Genomic DNA, 19154 nt, shown 5'->3' with positions numbered 1-19154 from the left:
GGCCGAGCGGACGGGAGGGGCGGCTACCGCCCCCTGGAGCCCGGCGGGGCGATGGCAGCCGCCGGCGCCGCGAGGGAGGACGGCCGCCCCCGCCGAGCGCCGACACCAGGGAGAGCCATAGAGACGCGGTGCGGGCTAGAGCGGCCCGAGGGCGGCCGCCTGCGCGGCTAGAGAGGCCGGAGGGAAGTGGCTGCGGAAGTCGGGCGGACCCGGAATCGGAGGAAACGGGACCATGACTTATGCTTATCTGTTCAAGTACATCATCATCGGGGACACAGGTAGCCCGTGGGCGACGGCCCGCACGGCGGGGGCGGGCAGCCGCCGCTCACACCTCGGGGCGTGGGGCGTGGGGCGGGGCTCGTGCAGTGGGCTGGGCGACGGAGCGGGGCGCGGGAGCGGGCGGGGGCGGGGCGGCCGGGGGCGGGGCTCGGGCTCGGGCTCGGGGCTCCCCTCCCGCGGCCGCCGGCGGCCCGGGCCGCGCCGCAAGGACGTCCGCGCTCCTCTTTCAGGCGTGGGCAAGTCATGTCTCCTCCTGCAGTTCACGGACAAGCGGTTCCAGCCGGTGCACGACCTCACCATAGGTAAGTCGGCGCACCTGTCGGAGGACGCGGCGCGGGAGCGGGCGCCGCCGCGCACAGGCCGCCGGCGGCCGAAGTCGCTGCCCGAAGCGCCCCCCGCCCGCTGCCGGGTTTAGTTCGGCCTCACGCTCGGCGAGGAGCGAGTGGCCCAAAGCTACCGAGTAAGTGATGGAGACGCAGCGGAAGACCGGCCCGAGGCCTCGCACCCAACCGCCCCCGGACTAGGATTTGTACCTTGACGGGAAGCCCCACGGAAAAGCTTCACTGTTCGTGCAAGAACTCGCCTTGCTTTTGCGCTTAAATTATTGCAGACCGTTTTCACGTATGTTTTTCAGAGTGGTCATCCAACAACACAGGTTTTTGTGTACGTTGGAGAGGAAGGAATGAATCTGAAGGGCCCTCCTCGAGTTAGAGTTAAAAGATGAAACTGATGGTTTTAGAGGAAAGAGTGTGGCATTGTCCCGGAGCTTTCCTGGCACGTTTGTGTTAAGGCACAGCTTGTGCCATCTAATGCGATTTGAGCGTTAATATTGCTAGAAATGTGCTGACCTTTTTTACGTTTTATTTATCTTTTTAAAAAAGATTTTTATTTATTTATTCATGAGAGAAACAGAGCGGGAGAGAGGCAGAGACACAGGCAGAGGGAGAAGCAGGCTCCATGCAGGCAGCCCGATGCGGGACTCGATCCTAGGATCCCGGGGTCACGCCCTGTACTGAAGGCTGATGCTAAACCACTGAGCCACCCAGGGATCCCAGTTTGCTAGCTTTTAATTGAGGATTTTTGCATTTCTGTTCATTAGGGACATTGGACTGTGGTTCTTTATTTACTGGTGTCTTTATCCAGGTGATATCAAGATAATGCTGGCTGCATAGAATGAATCTGGAGGTTTTCCCCCCTTTCCTTTTTTTTTTTTTTTAAAGACTTTGTTTATTCATGAGAGAGACACACACAGAGAGAGAGGCAGAGACACAGGCAGAGGGAAAAGCAGGCTCCATGCAGGGAGCCCAACGTGAGACTCGATCCTGGGTCTCCAGGATCATGCTCCCGGCTGAGGGTGGCGCTAAACCGTTGAGCCACCCTGGCTGCCCCCTTTTTTTATGTTTTAATTAGTTTCATCTCCATATCTGCTTTTTGGTTACATTCCTTTTTTTTTTTTTTTTTTTAAAGATTTATTTATTTATTCATGAGAGAGAGAGAGGCAGAGACACAGGCAGAGGGAGAAGTAGGCTCTATGCAGGGAGCCCGATGCGGGACTTGATCCCAGGACTCCAGGATCACACCCTGAGCCAAAGGCAGACACCCAACCGCTGAGCCACCCAGGCATCCCTTTTGGTTACATTCCTAAAGTCATTATCACCTAGATCACAGTTTTTAATTCTAGAAGGAAAATGAAAATTTAAGGAACACAAGATTAATTATAGCAAATAGTTTGGTACTAAGTGCAGACAGGGAAGGAGTCAGTTGCTGCATTGGGGGAGAATATGAACCTCTGAACGTGCGGTGATGGTCAACATTTCTTTTGCTTTTCACTTGACAGGTGTGGAGTTTGGGGCCCGTATGGTCAACATTGATGGAAAACAAATCAAACTGCAAATCTGGGACACGGTGAGAGAAAACAGGATGACTTAGTCCCTGACTGAGATCTAAATAGTTCAGTAAAGACTGATGTGGGGGCAAAGGGCTATGAGGGTGAGGTTGTTGGTGGAAGTGAGAGTAGGGGAAGAGATTTCACTTTTATCTGTTACTGTTAAAATTCTGAACACCCTATCTTTGTAGTTTTCTTTTAAATTACCCAAGTAATGTATGAGTTTGTTCTAGTAAAAATAAAAGCAAACTATATAAGTGTATAGAGTAAAATGTGAATGTCTCCTTTTACACACATAAACCTCTTCTTCTTTCCATTCCTGGTTTCTGCCTAACTGGTATGAGTGTTTCAGTGCTTATACTTTCAGACTTTTTCTTTGTGTTCAGATAGGTACACATGTACAAATACAGGGTAGTGGTTTTGTTCTTGTTAGTTCTAGTGTTTGTTCTTGTCTTGTTCTTGTTAGTATAGAATCATGATAGAGTACACCTAGCTATGTGAACTAAATTTTTTTATTTAATAATTTCTGATTTGGACACTTCCATGTTGATACGTACATATATCTCTACTGCATTCCTTTTAACCACTGTATAGACTTATAAAAAGTCTTCCCATCATTTAACTATCCTCCAATGATGGAAATCCAGGTTTCCAGTTTTCACTTTTACAAAGTTTCATTGAATGTCCTCGATTACCACATCTTTATGCAAATGTCTGAGAATTTCTGTGGAATGCCTTCCCAGAAATGGAAATTCTGGGTCAAAGGTTATGCACATTTTAAAATTTGGCAAAGGTAGACTTGCCAAAATTTAGCTTGACTTAGTATAATTTTGTTTTATTCAGATAAATTGCTTTTATGTGTATTATTTCATTTGATTTATATCTTTTTTTTTTCTCTAAGGGAAATAATATCCCTGTCTTTATGTAAGTGAAAGGAAGCAAGCACAGAGTTCTTAATACTCAGCTAAAATCTCTATCTTTGTTTACTTACTATTTAATTCTGTTTTCTTTTTTTTCAAAACTCAGAGCTGAAGCCCTTATAGTTATAAGCAGTACACAGTGATTTTTCCTTTTTTTCCTCCCTCTCCCCTCCTTCCATCCTCCGTCTCCCAACACGTGTAGTTATCTGTCTGAAAAGTACAGTTGATCCTTGAATAATGTGTTTGAATTGCACAAGTCTGCTCATATGTGAATTTCTTGTCAATGAACGTACTACAGTACTGTAAATATATTTTTTCTTAACATTTTTATCCTTTGGCTTTTTTACTGTAAAAATACAATATTTAATATAAATAACATAACAAATGCTGTTGACATGATGTGTTATGGGTAAGGCTTCTGGTCAACAGTAGGTTATTGGTAGTTATGGTTTGGAGGAGTCAGAGTGACACGAGGAATTTCCTCTGCGAGGGGGCCAGCCTCCCCAACTCCTCTCTTGTTCCGGAGTCAACTGTAAGTTAACTTTCTGCTCTAAGCCCTTTTTGCAGAGTCCTTTTCTGGTGGCCTCCAAGGTGGTTACCACTTTTGGGTGCACTGATTTATTGAGTGCTTTTAACTAGGATGATAGTCTCCTATACATTATTTAGTTGTTATTTGCAAGTATTTTAATAACCTTTTGCCCTTCTGAACAGACTTCACATTTCTAATAGTGGAAGCACTAGTGACATTCCTCTAAATCTTCCCAACTTGCTCTTTTGACTAGTTTTGTCTCTAGTCTTTTTCTCCAAACTAGGCCTAAGAGAGAATACTCTGCTGCCAACGTCAAGTTCATATGTTTTTTAAAACGACTGTCTTGTCCCCTTCTCCTTTCATTGTTCAGCAGTTCTTTGTCACTATTAACCCAAATAGTTATTTTTTATTATCTATTTTTATTTATTATCTATTTTTTATTAACTATTAAAAATAGTTATTTTTATTACTTTTATTATCTCCTGATTTTTATATTTCCCACAAAGATTTGCCCTGCTAACTAAAGAGGCTGCGGGACAAATTGTGAGTAGGTGACAGAGTGAAGCCTATAGATGTCAAGACTAGTAGTAGCTAATTCTGTCTTTTTAACTTAAATCTCTACTATTTCCAAAAACGGAGGTTTTCATGTCAGGAGACCCAATAGCTGCCAGTTAGTGGTATAGTCACAGTTATGATTGTGTTAAAATGTTGGTTTGCTGGCTTTTGTGGGTTTTTTCCCCCTTACATGGTACCATGAGACAGTGGATCATAAAATAAGAAAGTTGAGAGCCACTGCTCTGTTGACCAGATCTTCAAGGGCCATATGGCCTGATAGTCACTTGTGATGCAACTGACCTAGTTCTTTTCTGTTCCTTTTTAATAATTGTTTTTAGATTAGGCTAATCTTTGTTGAATCATAAAAAAGATATCAGGTTTCAGAATACTGGGGTTTTCTATTTGAAAATTTTTAAGAGATTGCTGCCTCTAATGTAGTGCATTTCTTGTCTGCCACCCTCTGGGTAAGCTGATCGTTTTCCCTTGTCAGTCCTGATCTACACATTGCTTACTCATCTTGCTTTCCCATTTTATTGACCTCATCCTCTCATATACTCCCAAAGTCATCTTGTGTGAAAATATTTAGGGATTACCACGAAGGGAATTTTTAAAGAGATCAAGTTATCCAAAGTTCTTTGTTGTCACTGTTGTCACTATTGATGAGAATTTAGAGAGCCATGTTACCTTTTCTTAAATTTTATTTTTATTATTTATTTATTTTAGCAGTCTCTGTGCCCAATGTGGGGCTTGAACTCATGACTTTGAGGTCAAGAGTTGCATATTCTATCAAGTGAGCCAACCAGGTGCCCCAGGGAGCCATGTCATTTTTTTTAATCTTTTGTCATTTTTTATATATAATTGCCCAAATAATCCATGCTAAATGAAGAGGTGTTATACTGTAGTGAATATAAAATACTGGTCAATCGCAAAAGCATTTGTATTTTACTTCAAAATGCATTCTGATTTTTGAGGAAATAAGCCCATCTGACTTTGTAGGAATTTATACTTCAAGCTACAGTGGATCCTTAATGTGAGCGTTAGGGGTATCAACCTTTGCACAGTCAAAAATTTGCATATGACTTTTGGCTTCCCAAAAACTCGACTACTTTTTAAAAAACTTTTATTTATTTTATGTAATCTTTACCCCATGGCTTGGGCTTGAACTTATGACCTGAAGATCAAGAGTCGTCTGCTCTTCTGACTAAGCTAGCTAGACACCCCCAAAAACTTAACTACTAATAACCTACTATTTGGCCAGAAGGGCTGACCCATAACAAAAAATTGATTAGCACATATTTTGTATGTTATCTGTATTATATACTGTATTCTTATAACAAAGCGAGCTGGAAAAAAGAAAATGTTATTAAAACCATAAGAGAAAGGGGTGCCTGAGTGGCGCAGTTGGTTAACTATTTGGCTCTTGATCGTGGCACAAGTCTTGATCTCAGGGTTGTGAGTTCAAGCCCTGTGTTGGTGTTTAAATTTTTTTTTGTTTAAAAATAAATTTAAAAAATAAAGTGGAAAAAAAAAAAAGAAAACCATAAGGGAGAGAAAATACATTTACAGTGCTGTGCTGTAAAAAAAATCTATGTTAAGTGGACCAGAGCTGTTCAAGCCCATGTTGCATGAGGGTTAATTGTATATATCTTGAAACCATAATACGATGCTTCCACTTGGGAGGAATTCAAAAGGTTTTAATTCTCTTTATCATATCTCCATCTTAATTCTTTGCTGCTTCAGATTTGTTTAATGGGGTTGGACAAAGATGCCTCAAACCAATCACTCTTCCTAGGTTATTGATTCAACAGAGGTTCACGAACTGGACTGAGATGATGATATAAAGGGATTTGTTTTTTTGACTTTTAAAAAAATATTTTATTTATTTATTTTTAGAGAGAGAAAGAGAAAACAAGTAGGGGGAAGCAGAGGGAGAAGGAGAAGCAGACTTCCCACCGAGCAGGGATCCTGACACAGAGCATGACTTGAGCCTAAGGCTGTCACTTAATTGACTTAGGCACCCAGGCACCCCAAGCATTTATAGATTTGGTTTTATTTATTTATTTTTTTAAGATTTTATTTATTTATTCATGAGAGAGACACACAGAGAGAGGCAGAGACACAGGCAGAGGGAGAAGCAGGCTCCCTGCAGGGAGCCGGACGTGGGACTTGGGACTCCAGGATCACACCCTGGGCTGAAGGCAGTGCTAAACCGCTGAGCCACCCAGGCTGCCCATAGATTTGGTTTTAAAAGGCATTTTTCTGATGAGCCCCTGAGGGAAATATTTTTAGCTGCTAAAGTTAAATGTGACTGTGTGCTTCAGCTATTACATAGCCTTCCCTCAAACTTTCCCTTTAGTTCCTAGAAGGCCATAGAGAGGAAAGGGCCTTTCAGTAGTAGCAGAAATGGAGAAAAAGTAAGGTAAAAGCAAAATGGGAATCAAATAATTTTTTAAGTCTGTTCGGGACTAAGTAAAACATTAAGTGAGCTTTTGGAGGTGAAAAAAAATTTTTTTAAGACTTTATTTATTCATGAGAGAGAGAGGCAGACACACAGGCCGAGGGAGGGAGAAGCAGGCTCCCTGCAGGGAGCCCGACATGGGACTCGATTCTGGGACTCCAGGATCACACCCTGGGCTGAAGGCAGGCGCTCAACTGCTGAGCCACCCAGGCATCCCAAGCATTTATAGATTTCAAACTTTTGGCCAGTTAATCCTTTGAGCTTCAATTTTCTCATTTGTGTTACTATTAGTATTCACTTTCTGTTGTTATACTATGAGAAGGCTGTTTTCTTCCCATCTCCACATTTTAGTTTTTCTGTCTTTAAAATAAGAATAGTAGTTTTGCTTCCTAATCTTTATGTAGGAATATGAGGATAAATGATTTCAAGAATGTGAAAAATAGGGCAGCCCGGGTGGCTCAGCGGTTTAGTGCCACCTTCAGAAGCCCAACGCGTGATCCTGGAGTCCCAGGATCGAGTCCCACATCGGGCTCCCTGCATGGAGCCTGCTTCTCCCTCTGCCTGTGTCTCTGCCTCTCTCTCTCTCTGTCTCTCATAAATAAATAAATAAATAAATAAATAAATAAATAAATAAATAAATAAATAAAATCTTTTAAAAAGTGTGAAAAATATTTTTTCTTTTTTTTTTTAAAAGATTTATTTATTTATTTGAGTAATCAGACCCAATGCAGGGCTCGCACTCATGACCCCGAGATCAAGAGTCAGATGTCCCACCTACTGAGCCAGTCAAAGAATATGAAAACTTTTCTAATAGGACAGATTCAGTGTTCAGGATATTATTAATATATCATTATTATTTTTAAAATGCTTTTGTTTGTGCTCACTTCGGCAGCACATATACTAAAAAATGTTTTTACTTCCCCTAAAGAGGACAAAACCACACTATTGCATAAAAAAAGCAAAGGTACCCAGTATATGGTGGCATTAATAAATTGCTCAGTTATAAATATCTTGGCCCCATTTGGAAATGAGATTATAGAGTGTGAATATTGGGTTTTTTAAGGAAAACTCTGTCCTGGGCCCTGAGCGTTTTTCTCCCTTTCTTATTCTTATTTGCTATGACAACATCCCTTGGTAGTCCTGCTGTTAGTAGTGGAACACTAAATGTCAATTAGCATATGTTCAATTTAAGTACTTTGTATTTGTCTACTTTTCTACATTGACCCATTGGAATGAAACTTCCTTAGACAGGGTATTGGCCTTCTAAGAGAAGTTTCCTTTTTACAGATAGAAGAATACAAACAGGTTAATGTAATGTGTTCAGCATCATGAGGGGATTGAAAATGCTCTTGAGTTTGTAGTCCTATTTCCAGTTCTCTCCTAGGGAATATTGGAAATGTATAAGAATGTCTTTGTCACAATGACAGTGGGGTGCTACTGGCATTTAGTGTCTGGGAGCCAGGGATGCTAAACATTCAGCTGTTTGATGGACAGTCCCACAGGAACAGTTGTCCCACTCCCACTGTCAACTGTGCTTCCATTGAAAAATGTTTATTTCCCACCTGGACATCTCTCTGGGCAGTCGAGTTTCCTTTCTCGAATTCCCTTTTCTTAATAGAAGTTCTTTTTTAAAGTAAGTTGTCTGTGTTAGAGTAGCATGTGATCAAGTCATTTCTGTGGAAATAACCTTGTTTTGTTGGGATTTTTTGTTGCCATGTTGGTGGGAAAGGCTGGGCAAGAATCCTTCCGTTCTATCACCCGTTCCTACTACAGGGGAGCAGCTGGAGCACTGCTAGTATATGACATCACAAGGTGAGTTAGATCAGGTGGGCAGGAGGGAGTCTTTTCCCCATGTTCTCAAAATCTTTTTTTTTTTTTTTTTTTTTTTTTTGCTGTCTTCTGGTTTTGGTAAGAATGCTAAAGAGGAATGGCGTCTCTAATATTTTCCTTTACATATGTAGCTTTCCCCCTTTTCCCATGCATTTGGAATTACTTTTGACATTTTGAAATGGGCCTCTGACCCACTTTGTAAACTTTCTACTGTAGGCGTGAAACCTTCAACCACCTGACCTCCTGGTTAGAGGATGCCCGGCAACACTCCAGCTCCAACATGGTTATCATGCTGATTGGGAATAAGAGGTAAAATTTTATTTGTATAAATAAGAAGTCATCTAAGTGCTCTATGGACATTGAATCACTTGGTCCTTAAACTTTTTTTAGTTTAGGGTGCTCTTAGTAAAAAAAGAAAAAATTGATTGGTAAAATAAGCATAATGTAGAATTTACCATTTTAACCATTTCTATAAGGTTTTATTATTTTGAGAGAGAGAGAATGCGCACATGTCCACAGGGGGAAGGGGCAGAGGCAGAGGGAGAGAAAGAATCTTAAGCGGACTCCATACTGAGCACAGAGCCTGATGGAGAGCTTGATCTCCATAACTGTGAGATTATGACATGAGTCAAAGTCAGGAATCAGAAACTCAAATGACTGAGCCACCCAGACATCCTGTCCCCATTTTAACCATTTTTAAGTGTACAGTTCTGTGGCATTAAGTTTATTGACGTTCTGTAGCCGTCACCACCATCCCAATTCCAGAACTTTTTCCTTTTCCCAAACTGAAACTCTATATGCATTAAATGCTAACTCCACATTCTCCATTTCCGCAGCCCCTGGCAATCACCATTCTCTTTTCTGTCTCTATGAATATGACTACTCTAGGCACCCAATTTCAGTGGAATCTTAATATTTGTCCTTTTGTGACTGGCATATTTCATTTACCATGATGACCTCAAGTTTCATCCATAATGTAGATCATGTCAGAATTTCCTTCCTTTTTAAGGATGAATAGTATTCCTTTGTATGTATTTGCCACATTTTGTTTATTCATCTTTTGGTAGACAGATTGCTTCTATCCTTCTTTGGTTGTTGTGAAGAATGCTGTCAGCGTCAATATCCAAATATCTGTTTGGGAATTCATTTCTTTGAATTCCAGAACTGAAATTGCTGGATCTTATAGTAATTAAATGTTTTCTTTTTTGAGGCATCACCATACTGTTTTTCCTTGCAACTGCATAATTTTATATTCCTACCAGCAACACACAGTAGTTCCAATTTCTTTACATTCTCTCTCTTTTTTTTTTTTTTCAATTTCTTTACATTCTCAGCAACACTTGTTATTCTCAGTAAATTTTCTATGGCACTCTAGGCCAAAAGAAATACCTAACAGTTTGTTATTAAATAGATATAAGCAACATAAGTGTTCTTGTCATAACAACTTAATAAACTTTGAAAAATGAAAAACATAAAGAAATTTGATTTTCATCTTTAAATATCCATAATTACTTACTAATACCCTGAGTGTGCTTGTTAGGTGCTGTACAGCTTCTCAAAGTTGGAATCAAGATTGAATACTGCCACTCTCATTTTCTGTTCCAAATTGATGTTATACTTTTTTTTTTTTTTTTTTTTAAGAAAAAGAGCAAGTGGAATGGGAGGAGAAGGAGAGAGGGAATCTTTTCTGTACAAAAGATTTGTCTAGAAAGATTTGTCTCACACATTAAAAAAAAATCTTGGTAGTACAGTATAAATTCCATCTTCTCATTCAAAGAGTTGAAAACAAAGTTTAAAAAGAAACTTTTTTTTTAAAAGACTTTATTTATTTGAGAGAGAGAGAGAGACAGAGCACAAGCAAGGGGAAGGGCAGAGAGAAAGGGATGAGCAGAGTCCCCACGAGCAGGGAGCCCAATGTGGGGCTCAGTCCCAGGACCCCGAGAACATGACCCAAGCCTAAGTCAGACCTTAGCCAACTGAGCACCCAGGCGCCCCAAACAGAAATTTTTAATTGCTTTAGATTTACATTTTTAAAACTCTTTTATTTTTTATTTATTATTTTTTTTATAAAGATTTATTTTTTATTGGTGTTTTTAGAACTCTGAAATTTACTGAGGTAATATATCAAAAAACCAGATTCAAAATGTTAAGGCATAAGCTTTGTAATTAGTTGTTCTCTTCTGCCCCCAATGTCAGTTCTGCCTGAGAGGGCAGCTCACTCTACTCCAGCCTACAATTAAAGAGTGAAATAAAATAGGTAAACACTAAATCTTGTACCAATTGCTACAAGAAGCATTAAAAAAAAAAAAAAACAGGGTGGAAAAATTATCTGTTAACATCTTACACAGTTTCACTGCTTTATAGAGTAAAGAGTAAATGCAAGGCTGAGCTCTTTCCCCGGTCTAAAAAATGCATTCATCTGCCCCTCTCTCTGCACGTCTTTCCTCCCTTTAGGAACACACTGAACTAATAGTTTCTTCTTGCAGCAGCGCAGGCTCCATGGGCAATCCCTGCACCCAGGAAAACAAAGGGGATACCCAGCCACTGTCCTCTGGTGCTGAGCATCACTAGCACTAGAGAATGTGAGACTCTTAAGCAGGGTCCACACCCGGCATGGTGCCCAATGTGGGGTTCCATCTCGGAGTCAAAATCAAGAGTCAGGGGATCCCTGGGTGGCGCAGCAGTTTGGCGCCTGCCTTTGGCCCAGGGCGCTATCCTGTAGACCCGGGATCGAATCCCACGTCGGGCTCCCGGTGCATGGAGCCTGCTTCTCCCTCTGCCTATGTCTCTGCCTCTCTCTCTCTCTGTGTGTGACTATCATAAAAAAAAAAAAAAAAAAAAAAATCAAGAGTCAGATGTTTAACCAGCTGAGCCACTCAGCGCCCCTGAGTGATTTTTATTAACCATTCAGGTGCCCCTGAGTGATTTTTATTATTTTATTCATTTAAGATTTTTATTTATTCATAGAGACACAGAGAGAGAGAGAGGCAGAGACACAGGCAGAGGGAGAAGCAGGCTCCCTGCAGGGAGACTGATGTAAGACTTGATCCCGGATCCTGAGATCACGCCCTGGGCCAAAGGCGTCTAGACGCTCAACCACTGAGCCACCCAGGCATCCCTTTTTCCCTCCCAGTTTTGTACTTCCTTTTTATCACAACTGCCAAAAACTCAGATTACACAAATATATGCAAATATTGAACAGGATCTATTTTGATCTGACAGTGACACTGTGAACTGTCTTAAGCTTATAATTCACGTGGTATTCTGGTGTTGTTAACTGTGTTTCCCTTAAAATTTATCCTATGGCAAAAAAAATAAATAATCCTGTGGCACCCTTGTGCATTTGTAGTAGTGCCTAGAGTGCACCATTTGAGAACTGTGATCACAGACTTATTGCACTCATTTGTTTGAACTGTGTTTCTAGATGTCTGTGTGCCAGATCCTGAGTGTACAGGGTGAGAAAAGGAGAGTCCTGCCCCTGGGATGCCTGGGGAGCTCAGTGGTTGAGCCTCTCCCCATCGGGCTCCCCGCAGGGAGCCTGCTTCTCCCTCTGCCTGTGTCTCTGCCTCTCTCTCTCTGTGTGTCTCTATGAATAAATAAAAATCTTAAATGAATAAAATAATAAAAAAAGAGTCATACCCCTGTTCCCATGGAGTTTATAGTTTATTGGAGACATAAGTGTTAAATATAAAAGGATCTGTATCTAATTACAAATTGCGATAAATGCAATGAAGGAAAAAAGGGTGCTATACAAGAGCATAACAAGATACTTATTTTTAATTAAGGGTGATGGTTAAACTGGAATCTGAAGGATTTAAGTAAGAGTTAAGAAAAGTGGGACGCCTGGGTGGCTCAGCAGTTGAGCGTCTGCCTTTGGCCTAGGGTGTGACCCAGGGGTCCAGGAATCCAGTCCCACCTGGGGCTCCCTGCATGGAGCCTGCTTCTCCATCTGTCTGTATCTCTGCCTCTCTCTCCATGTCTCTCATGAATAAGTAAATAAAATCTTAAAAAGAAAAAAAAGAGTTCAGAAAAGTATCAGATAAGGGGAACAAACTGAAAGCTTTGAACTGGGAAGAACCTTGGCAAGGTCATAGTATTGAAAGAAATCAGTATGGTTGGGCTAAATCAAGGAGGAATGAGGTTGGGAAGGTAGGCAGGGTCTAGATCTCTTAGCACTTTCAGGCCTTAGGAAGAAGTGTGGATTTTACTCTAAACACAGTAGGAAGCTTTTAAGAGTTTTGTTTTTGTTTGTTTTTAAGATTTTATTTATTTGTTCATGAGAGACACACAGAGAGAGACACAGGCAGAGGCTCCTTACCAGGGGCCCAACACAGGACTCGATCCTAAAACACAAAGATCATGACCTGAGCCAAAGGTGGACACTCAACCACTGAGCCATCCAGGCGTCCCAGCTTTTAAGAGTTTTAAGCAGAGATGTGGCTTGATTCAATTTTAAAAGATCACTCTGGAGGGGGGCAGGGGTTGAAGTGGGATGTCTGTTTCAGTAGTCTAAATGAGAATGGTGGCGTGGGCTTGGGTGATGATACCAGAGAGAGGGGAAAATGATGGTGGTAAGGTGCATTTTGGAAGTACCTTGGGGTGGATCAGGTATTTGGAGTAAAGAAAGAAAAGCTGAAAAGAAAGAAAGAGAGAGAGAGACAGAAAGAAAGAAAAGAAAGAAAAGAGAAAGAGAAAGAGAGAAAGAGAAAGAGAAGGGAAGGGAAAGGAAAGGGGAAAGGAAAGGAAAGGAGGAAAGGAAAGGGGAAAGGATAGAAAAGGAAAGGGGAAAGGAAAGGAAAGGGGAAAGGGAAGGGGGAAGGGAAGGGAAAGCTGTGAAAATAATAGTGTCTTGGATTTAGTTTGTTGTCCTTTATGGAGATGTAGAAGCCTGGGTCAGAAGCAGTTTGGGCAGAAAGATCAAGTTCTGTTTTGATGTATGTTCGAAATACCTTTTATGCATCAGATTGGGAGTAAAGAACAGACAAACGGACAGGAGGTCTGGAGCTTAGAGGAGAGGCTGGGCTAGAGGTAGACATTTAGATGGATAGCTCTTCCCTGGTCTTCACACAGCTGGTGAGTGATAAATGCACATTTTATAGATTTGTTGCAGTGGGCTTGCTCCTTGATTTCATGTTGGGAAACTGGAAACCTCTGAAATGCAAATTTCCAGTTAGAAAAATGAAAATCAGACAGTCCATCCTTACCGTTGTCCACAGCCTTTTATCCTGTCTTGTTGTGAAGCCTTTCCATGCCACCGGATTCTCTTTTCTCAGTCTGTGGCTCCTTTCCCCGCCTCATATCACCTAACATTATATATCTTATTTTTCTCTGAGTCTTTTATTTCCCTGGTGGCAAGCTGCAATTATATATGTTAATAGTAAGACTAGTGAGAGTTAAGGCAACTGTGTTCTCCTTATTCCTGGCACCCTCTATTCTTCCTTTTTTTTTTTTTTTTTTAGATTTTATTTATTTATTCATAGAGACACAGAGAGAGAGAGAGAGAGTGGCAGAGATACAGGCAAAGTGAGAAGCAGGCTCCATGCAGGGAGCCCGATGTGGGACTCGATCCTGGGTCCCCAGGATCACACCCCGGGCTGCAGGCGGTGCCAAACCACTGCATCACTGGGGCTGCCCCCACCCTCTATTCTTATGGGTTGATGCCAGTAAAAGAGGAAGACACTTCTCATTACGACTTGGGCCATCTAGGACTTTTCTACTTTCTAACAACTGGAATTTCTCTTTCATTTTCTTTCCTTGGTTCTCCCTAGATCTCATTCCAAAAAGAAGCATGGAACACAATAAGCCTTGACTAACTATGGGGCTTGCCTAACCTTTTATAAACCTTTCTCTCAGGGCACTTTGGTGGTTCAGTCAGTTAAGCGTCTGCCTTTGGCTCAGGTCATGATCCCAGGTTTCTGGGATTCAGGCCCCACATTGGGCTCCTTGCTCAGTAGGGAGTCTGGTTCTCCCTCCCCCTTTACCTGCCACTCCGCCTGTCTTTCCTCTCTTTGTCAAATAACCTTTTTCTCTGTAAGAGTAAGTTATTGTCCTCAGCCATGCAACACCTGTCGTGAATTTGAAGAATCATTTTCCAAGAAGCTACAGAAATTAGTAATCCTATATGAGAGAATGTCATGTGGGATCTACATGCTTTATGTATTAACTGGTGGTTGAAACAGCCCTGGGATTCTTTTAGAATATGAGTTTCTTCTTTCACTTGGATCTTTTTTTAGTTTTCTCCCCAATCATCTCTTGCAGTGACTTAGAATCCCGTAGGGATGTGAAGAGAGAAGAAGGAGAGGCCTTTGCCCGGGAGCATGGACTTATCTTCATGGAAACTTCAGCCAAAACAGCCTGCAATGTTGAAGAGGTACTACTTGCGAAAAAGTAGGGAAAGCTTTTGAGAGATGACAACATATCTTTATTCTTTTATTCAGGATTCTCTTCTATAAGACTGTTGGTAAGGAAAGGGTGTCTGTGGTTACATTGTATGTCCGTATGTCTCCCTTTAAGGGAGTTGTCCCTTTTTTTTTTTTTTTTTTTTTTGTCTTTGTTCCTACAGTAGGGTTTTACTTTTGCCTTGTGTAACATTAATTGGCAAGTATTATGGATTAGACACTATTGTTACTTTATATTTCAGTTGGAGGGTCTCATGGGTTCTACAGGTAGTCATTCTGAAGCCTGCTGTTGACTGTATCTTTAGTAATTAATTGAGAACAGAGCATGTTTGTTTTATTTGGAGAAGGGGCCAGTCAAGGATCATCTTGGGTTAGTATCAAAATACCATATAGTCCTTTTCTTTTTGAAATAGAGACTTTGGGGGATCTTTTGTATTTTTACTCTGGTCTCTTAATGGTTCCTAATTTACCTTAGAAATCCAAGTAGGAATAATATTTGTATTCCCGTTTTCTAATTTCTTTATCTAAACTTGAGCCTAATAATATGATTTCTGTCTCCTTTAGGCCTTCATTAACACAGCCAAAGAAATATATAGGAAGATCCAGCAGGGTTTATTTGATGTCCACAATGAGGTGAGAAAGGGTGGGGGGAGGCTGACAAGTAACTTTGCTGCTTTGTGTTAAATAGGACAAGAAACCCCCTAGAATGTGAGCATTTCCTTTCTAACACTGTGCTTTTTGAAGCTATGCTAATCCATACTTGATGTTTTATAAATCTGTCATCATTTTCTGTTTTTTTCTCAAGTCCGAGGCCCAGAATGCTTAAAGAGGTCATTAGTTGGTGATCTAAGATGTTTACACAGTATAGGAGATTATCTTTGGGAAGAGTTTTTACTATCCCAGTGTTTAGGGGTGAGGTAATTCCTAATTGCTCAACAGGGCCATTTCTATAAAGCAAATTCTGGGACAAAACAAAAAAGAATTCTGTGCTAACATCTAGTCTTTCACCTTCTCCTGCTCTTATCTAATCTCATCCTGATTGTACACATAGCCATGAAACCTAAATACAATAGTCACCTTAAAATTGAGCCATAGAGGGGCAGCTGGGTGGCGCAGTTGGTCAAGTGTCTGACTCTTGGTTTCGGCCCAGGTCAGGATCTCATCTATAACACTTATGTCTGAGCTTGTCATCTCATCTTTATGGTTGAAGACTACTGTCCCACAGCAGTTTGCCTAGGGCACATGGTTAACTGCCAAAGCCGTATCTGCTTCTAGAAGATGTAACTCATGATTTCTTTTTTTATCCCTCTCTTTTCTCCCATTTACTTTAGCACTGAGGTGGAACTCTTGCCTCTTTTCTCTTACAGGCGAATGGCATCAAGATTGGTCCTCAGCAGTGTATTTCAGCATCAGTAGGACCCAGTGCCTCCCAGCGGAGCTCTAATGAAATAGGGTCCAACTCTGGCTGCTGCTGAGTATCTGGCCTGGACTCTTTTTTTCCTTCCTGGAACAACGTCAGATCAATAGGCTTAAAGAAAGAGGTCTTAACTTGCTTTGGCTGAGAAAAGCCTCTTTTCACGGTGTGATGTTTTGCCTTTCCACATAAAGACCAGGGAAGAATTTGGGCCCTACTGACCTGTCCTCCTTCAGGGACGTGAGCATTCCCTATAGATTAGGGCTCTTCTCATCCTCCTATTTTAATTTCTAGAATGTTAGGATCAAACTTGATTGTCATGGTAGCTCAAAAATAAATTCTTTTATAAGTATATACAATTCGCTCCCCACTAAGAATTGGTAATGAGGGCCTAGGACATTCTACTTGAGCACTTGATTTTACTGGGATCTGGCTGGCCTTTGGGATGGTGGATCCTGAATCTAGGAGTTTCATGGATTGTTTTCACTTGCCACTTTGCAAGTGTTCTTGCAGAAGGCAGTTTCTTCTCTAAAACTGTTCAAGGATGCTGAATACTTCTCTACCATTTCATTGCTAGTTTCTCTGTCTCCGAGTAACTAAAACTTTTGAGAGCAGTGGAGTTACTCCTGGACATGTGCCACTTACCATCATTACTTAAAGAAAACCTCTTTCCCTGTTTGCTTTAGGGACCAGACCGAACACTGCAGTGTCTTTCACCAAATTAACCCCCTACTGTTTCACCATACTTCTCAACAACACCTATTTAGACTTTCTACTTTAATCAAGCTAATCTGCTTTCTGGACATATTTACTTACACTTCTATGCTTTTGCACATGCCCTACTCTCTGCTAACATTATACTCAGTCCCCAAGTTTTTCCTTCAGAAAGCCTTCTTTGACCTACAGACTTCTAGATAAGTATTGACCCAGTACCCCTTAGGCTTTCATATGTTGTTTATTCAGATGTGTATTTATTTATATTTATGTTACTTTGTAAATTTGTTTTGTATGTGGAATCTGTTTCCCATATAGGTTGTAAGCTCCTTGAGAGCAGGAACCATGTTATCCCTTTACTTTTGTAAACCACTCCATTGTTCTTCACTGCGCCTAGTGCTACTTGCCTAGTGCTACTCGTTATGTGATCATTGGACTTGACTGACATAAAGACTTGTAACAGGTTTATTGTAGACTGCAAACAAAAGGCCTTAGAGTCATCTCTTTGTAACTCTTTGTCTCTTCCATCTGCTTACCCTGGATTCTGTATTGCTTTTCCTCTGTCACCCCTCTCCCTTCCCTGGCTCTTCGCCTCCATTCCGTGCAGCATACAGTAAGGCTGTCAGCTTCCACGCAAATAAGTGGGTACCTTTCCAACCATTTTTCTTTTCAATGGCATATAATACTATCCTAAGCAAATTTGCCTTTGCTTAACTCATCAGGCAGCCTTCTGGGTCAGTTTTTTGTATCTTTTGCCTTGATGTCCTGTTCTCTTCCACAGCATTGAGGTCTCATGAATTTTTCTAATTTTTTTTGTTATTGATGAATTGTTTCACTATTAAATATATGCATGTATCCAAGCTGCTCATATTTCATGTGTTCTTTCTGATTTTATCCCAAACATATATAGATGTTCTCCTTCTAGGAAATTAAAGGTATTGGAAGAAGCGTCCTTGATATACACTTTTTTTTTTAAGTTTTTATTTAAATTCCAGTTAACATATAGTAATAGATTCAGTACTTATGTACGTCACCTCGTGTTCATCACAACAAATGCAGATACATTCATTTTATACTAGATTTACCTCCTTGTATTAGTAATAATAGTTAACATTACACCACATAAAGTTGGAGGACATTTAGGGTAGTGCTTTGACTATACTTTAAAAAAAAAAAATCCTACCTCATTCCAAAAAGGATCTGAGGCTGTTGAATTTGGGGTTAGCCTGTCCCCTCGTGCCAGGAGCAAAACTGTAACTGCCTAGTTTCTGTACATAATCTCCCAACCTCCAAGGTTTCTGTCATTAGTTTAAAATTTCAGGAAGTGAGGGGTACCTGGCTGACTCAGAAGAGGGTGGGACTCGATCTCAGGGTTGTGAGTTCAAACTCCATGTTGGGTGCCGAGATTACTTAAAAAAAAAAAAAAAAAATTAAACTTAAAAGAACCCCAGAACACTCCTAACCTTCTATACTTGGGTATTTCATCCATGTAAGGGAAGCATGAGGAAAGTTACTTGGGCAAATTCATGACCTCTATTGATCGTTGCTGGTGATCAGAGACACGGTCATGGTCATGAAACATGATAGGAAGTAGATTCCCCAGCCCGTGTGAAGAAGGGGAGGTCTGATGAGGGCATGCTTGGCTGTCAAAGGCCAGCACCGGGGCACACGTCCGGCTCAGGTGATAGAGAAAGGTACTCTTTTTTTAAGAATATATTTTATTTATTTATTTGTTCATGAGAGACACACAGAGAAAGGCAGAGACAAAAGCGGAAGGAGAAGCAGGCTCCACGCAGGGGGCCCGACGCGGGACTCGATCTCGGGACCCCGGGGTCCCGGGAAACGGACTGTTGATCTCGGGGTCCTGAGTTCAGGCCCCACCTTGGGAAAACTTGGAAAAGGAGGAGGTGGGGCCGCTGGGGTCCCGCTCGGGGCGAGCCGCGCAGCCCGGTACTTACAGGTCTCCGCGGGCGGAGGCCTCCTGGGCAGGCCGTCCCCTCCCCTAACGCCCACCGCGGCTTCCTGCGGCGGGCCTCGTTCGGGCCGAAGACGCAAACTAGACACGGTCGGTGCTCCCTCCACCCAAGCTGGTGGCCGGGGCTCCCGGGCCGCGGGGCGCGCTGCCTCGACCGCGGCCCCGCCCGCGCCATCCCCCACGTGACCTGGGGCTCC

At 41.7% G+C, this 19154-nt stretch overlaps 1 protein-coding gene across 2 annotated transcripts; it reads left to right on the top strand.

The window, feature by feature from the left end:
* The first annotated feature begins 38 nt into the window (after positions 1 to 38).
* Positions 39 to 17842, top strand: RAB2B (RAB2B, member RAS oncogene family). Of its 2 annotated transcripts, XM_077845536.1 has the most exons (8): positions 39 to 278; positions 510 to 581; positions 2117 to 2184; positions 8356 to 8438; positions 8673 to 8765; positions 14715 to 14826; positions 15419 to 15487; positions 16222 to 17842. In XM_077845536.1, the coding sequence occupies exons 1-8, from the start codon at positions 233 to 235 to the stop codon at positions 16327 to 16329; spliced, it is 651 nt and encodes a 216-aa protein (XP_077701662.1). In that variant the 5' UTR covers positions 39 to 232; the 3' UTR covers positions 16330 to 17842. The 2 variants fall into 2 exon arrangements, with proteins under 2 accessions (XP_077701662.1, XP_077701663.1); XM_077845537.1 differs by lacking the exons at positions 39 to 278; positions 510 to 581 and adding an exon at positions 734 to 900.
* Positions 17843 to 19154: the final 1312 nt, after the last annotated feature.

Source organism: Canis aureus, chromosome 13, assembly GCF_053574225.1.
Source record: "Canis aureus isolate CA01 chromosome 13, VMU_Caureus_v.1.0, whole genome shotgun sequence".
NCBI lineage: Eukaryota > Metazoa > Chordata > Mammalia > Carnivora > Canidae > Canis > Canis aureus.
Note: the sequence above shows the minus strand (reverse complement) of the source record. Positions and strands in the feature narration are given on the sequence as shown.

Excerpts from the sequence above, each read along its gene's own strand:
- RAB2B (XM_077845536.1), top strand. The coding sequence starts at position 233 with ATGACTTATGCTTATCTGTTCAAGTACATCATCATCGGGGACACAG. Across the intron at positions 8,439-8,672 it reads CTAGTATATGACATCACAAG|GCGTGAAACCTTCAACCACC; the intron begins GTGAGTTAGATC and ends TTTCTACTGTAG. Across the intron at positions 8,766-14,714 it reads ATGCTGATTGGGAATAAGAG|TGACTTAGAATCCCGTAGGG; the intron begins GTAAAATTTTAT and ends CATCTCTTGCAG.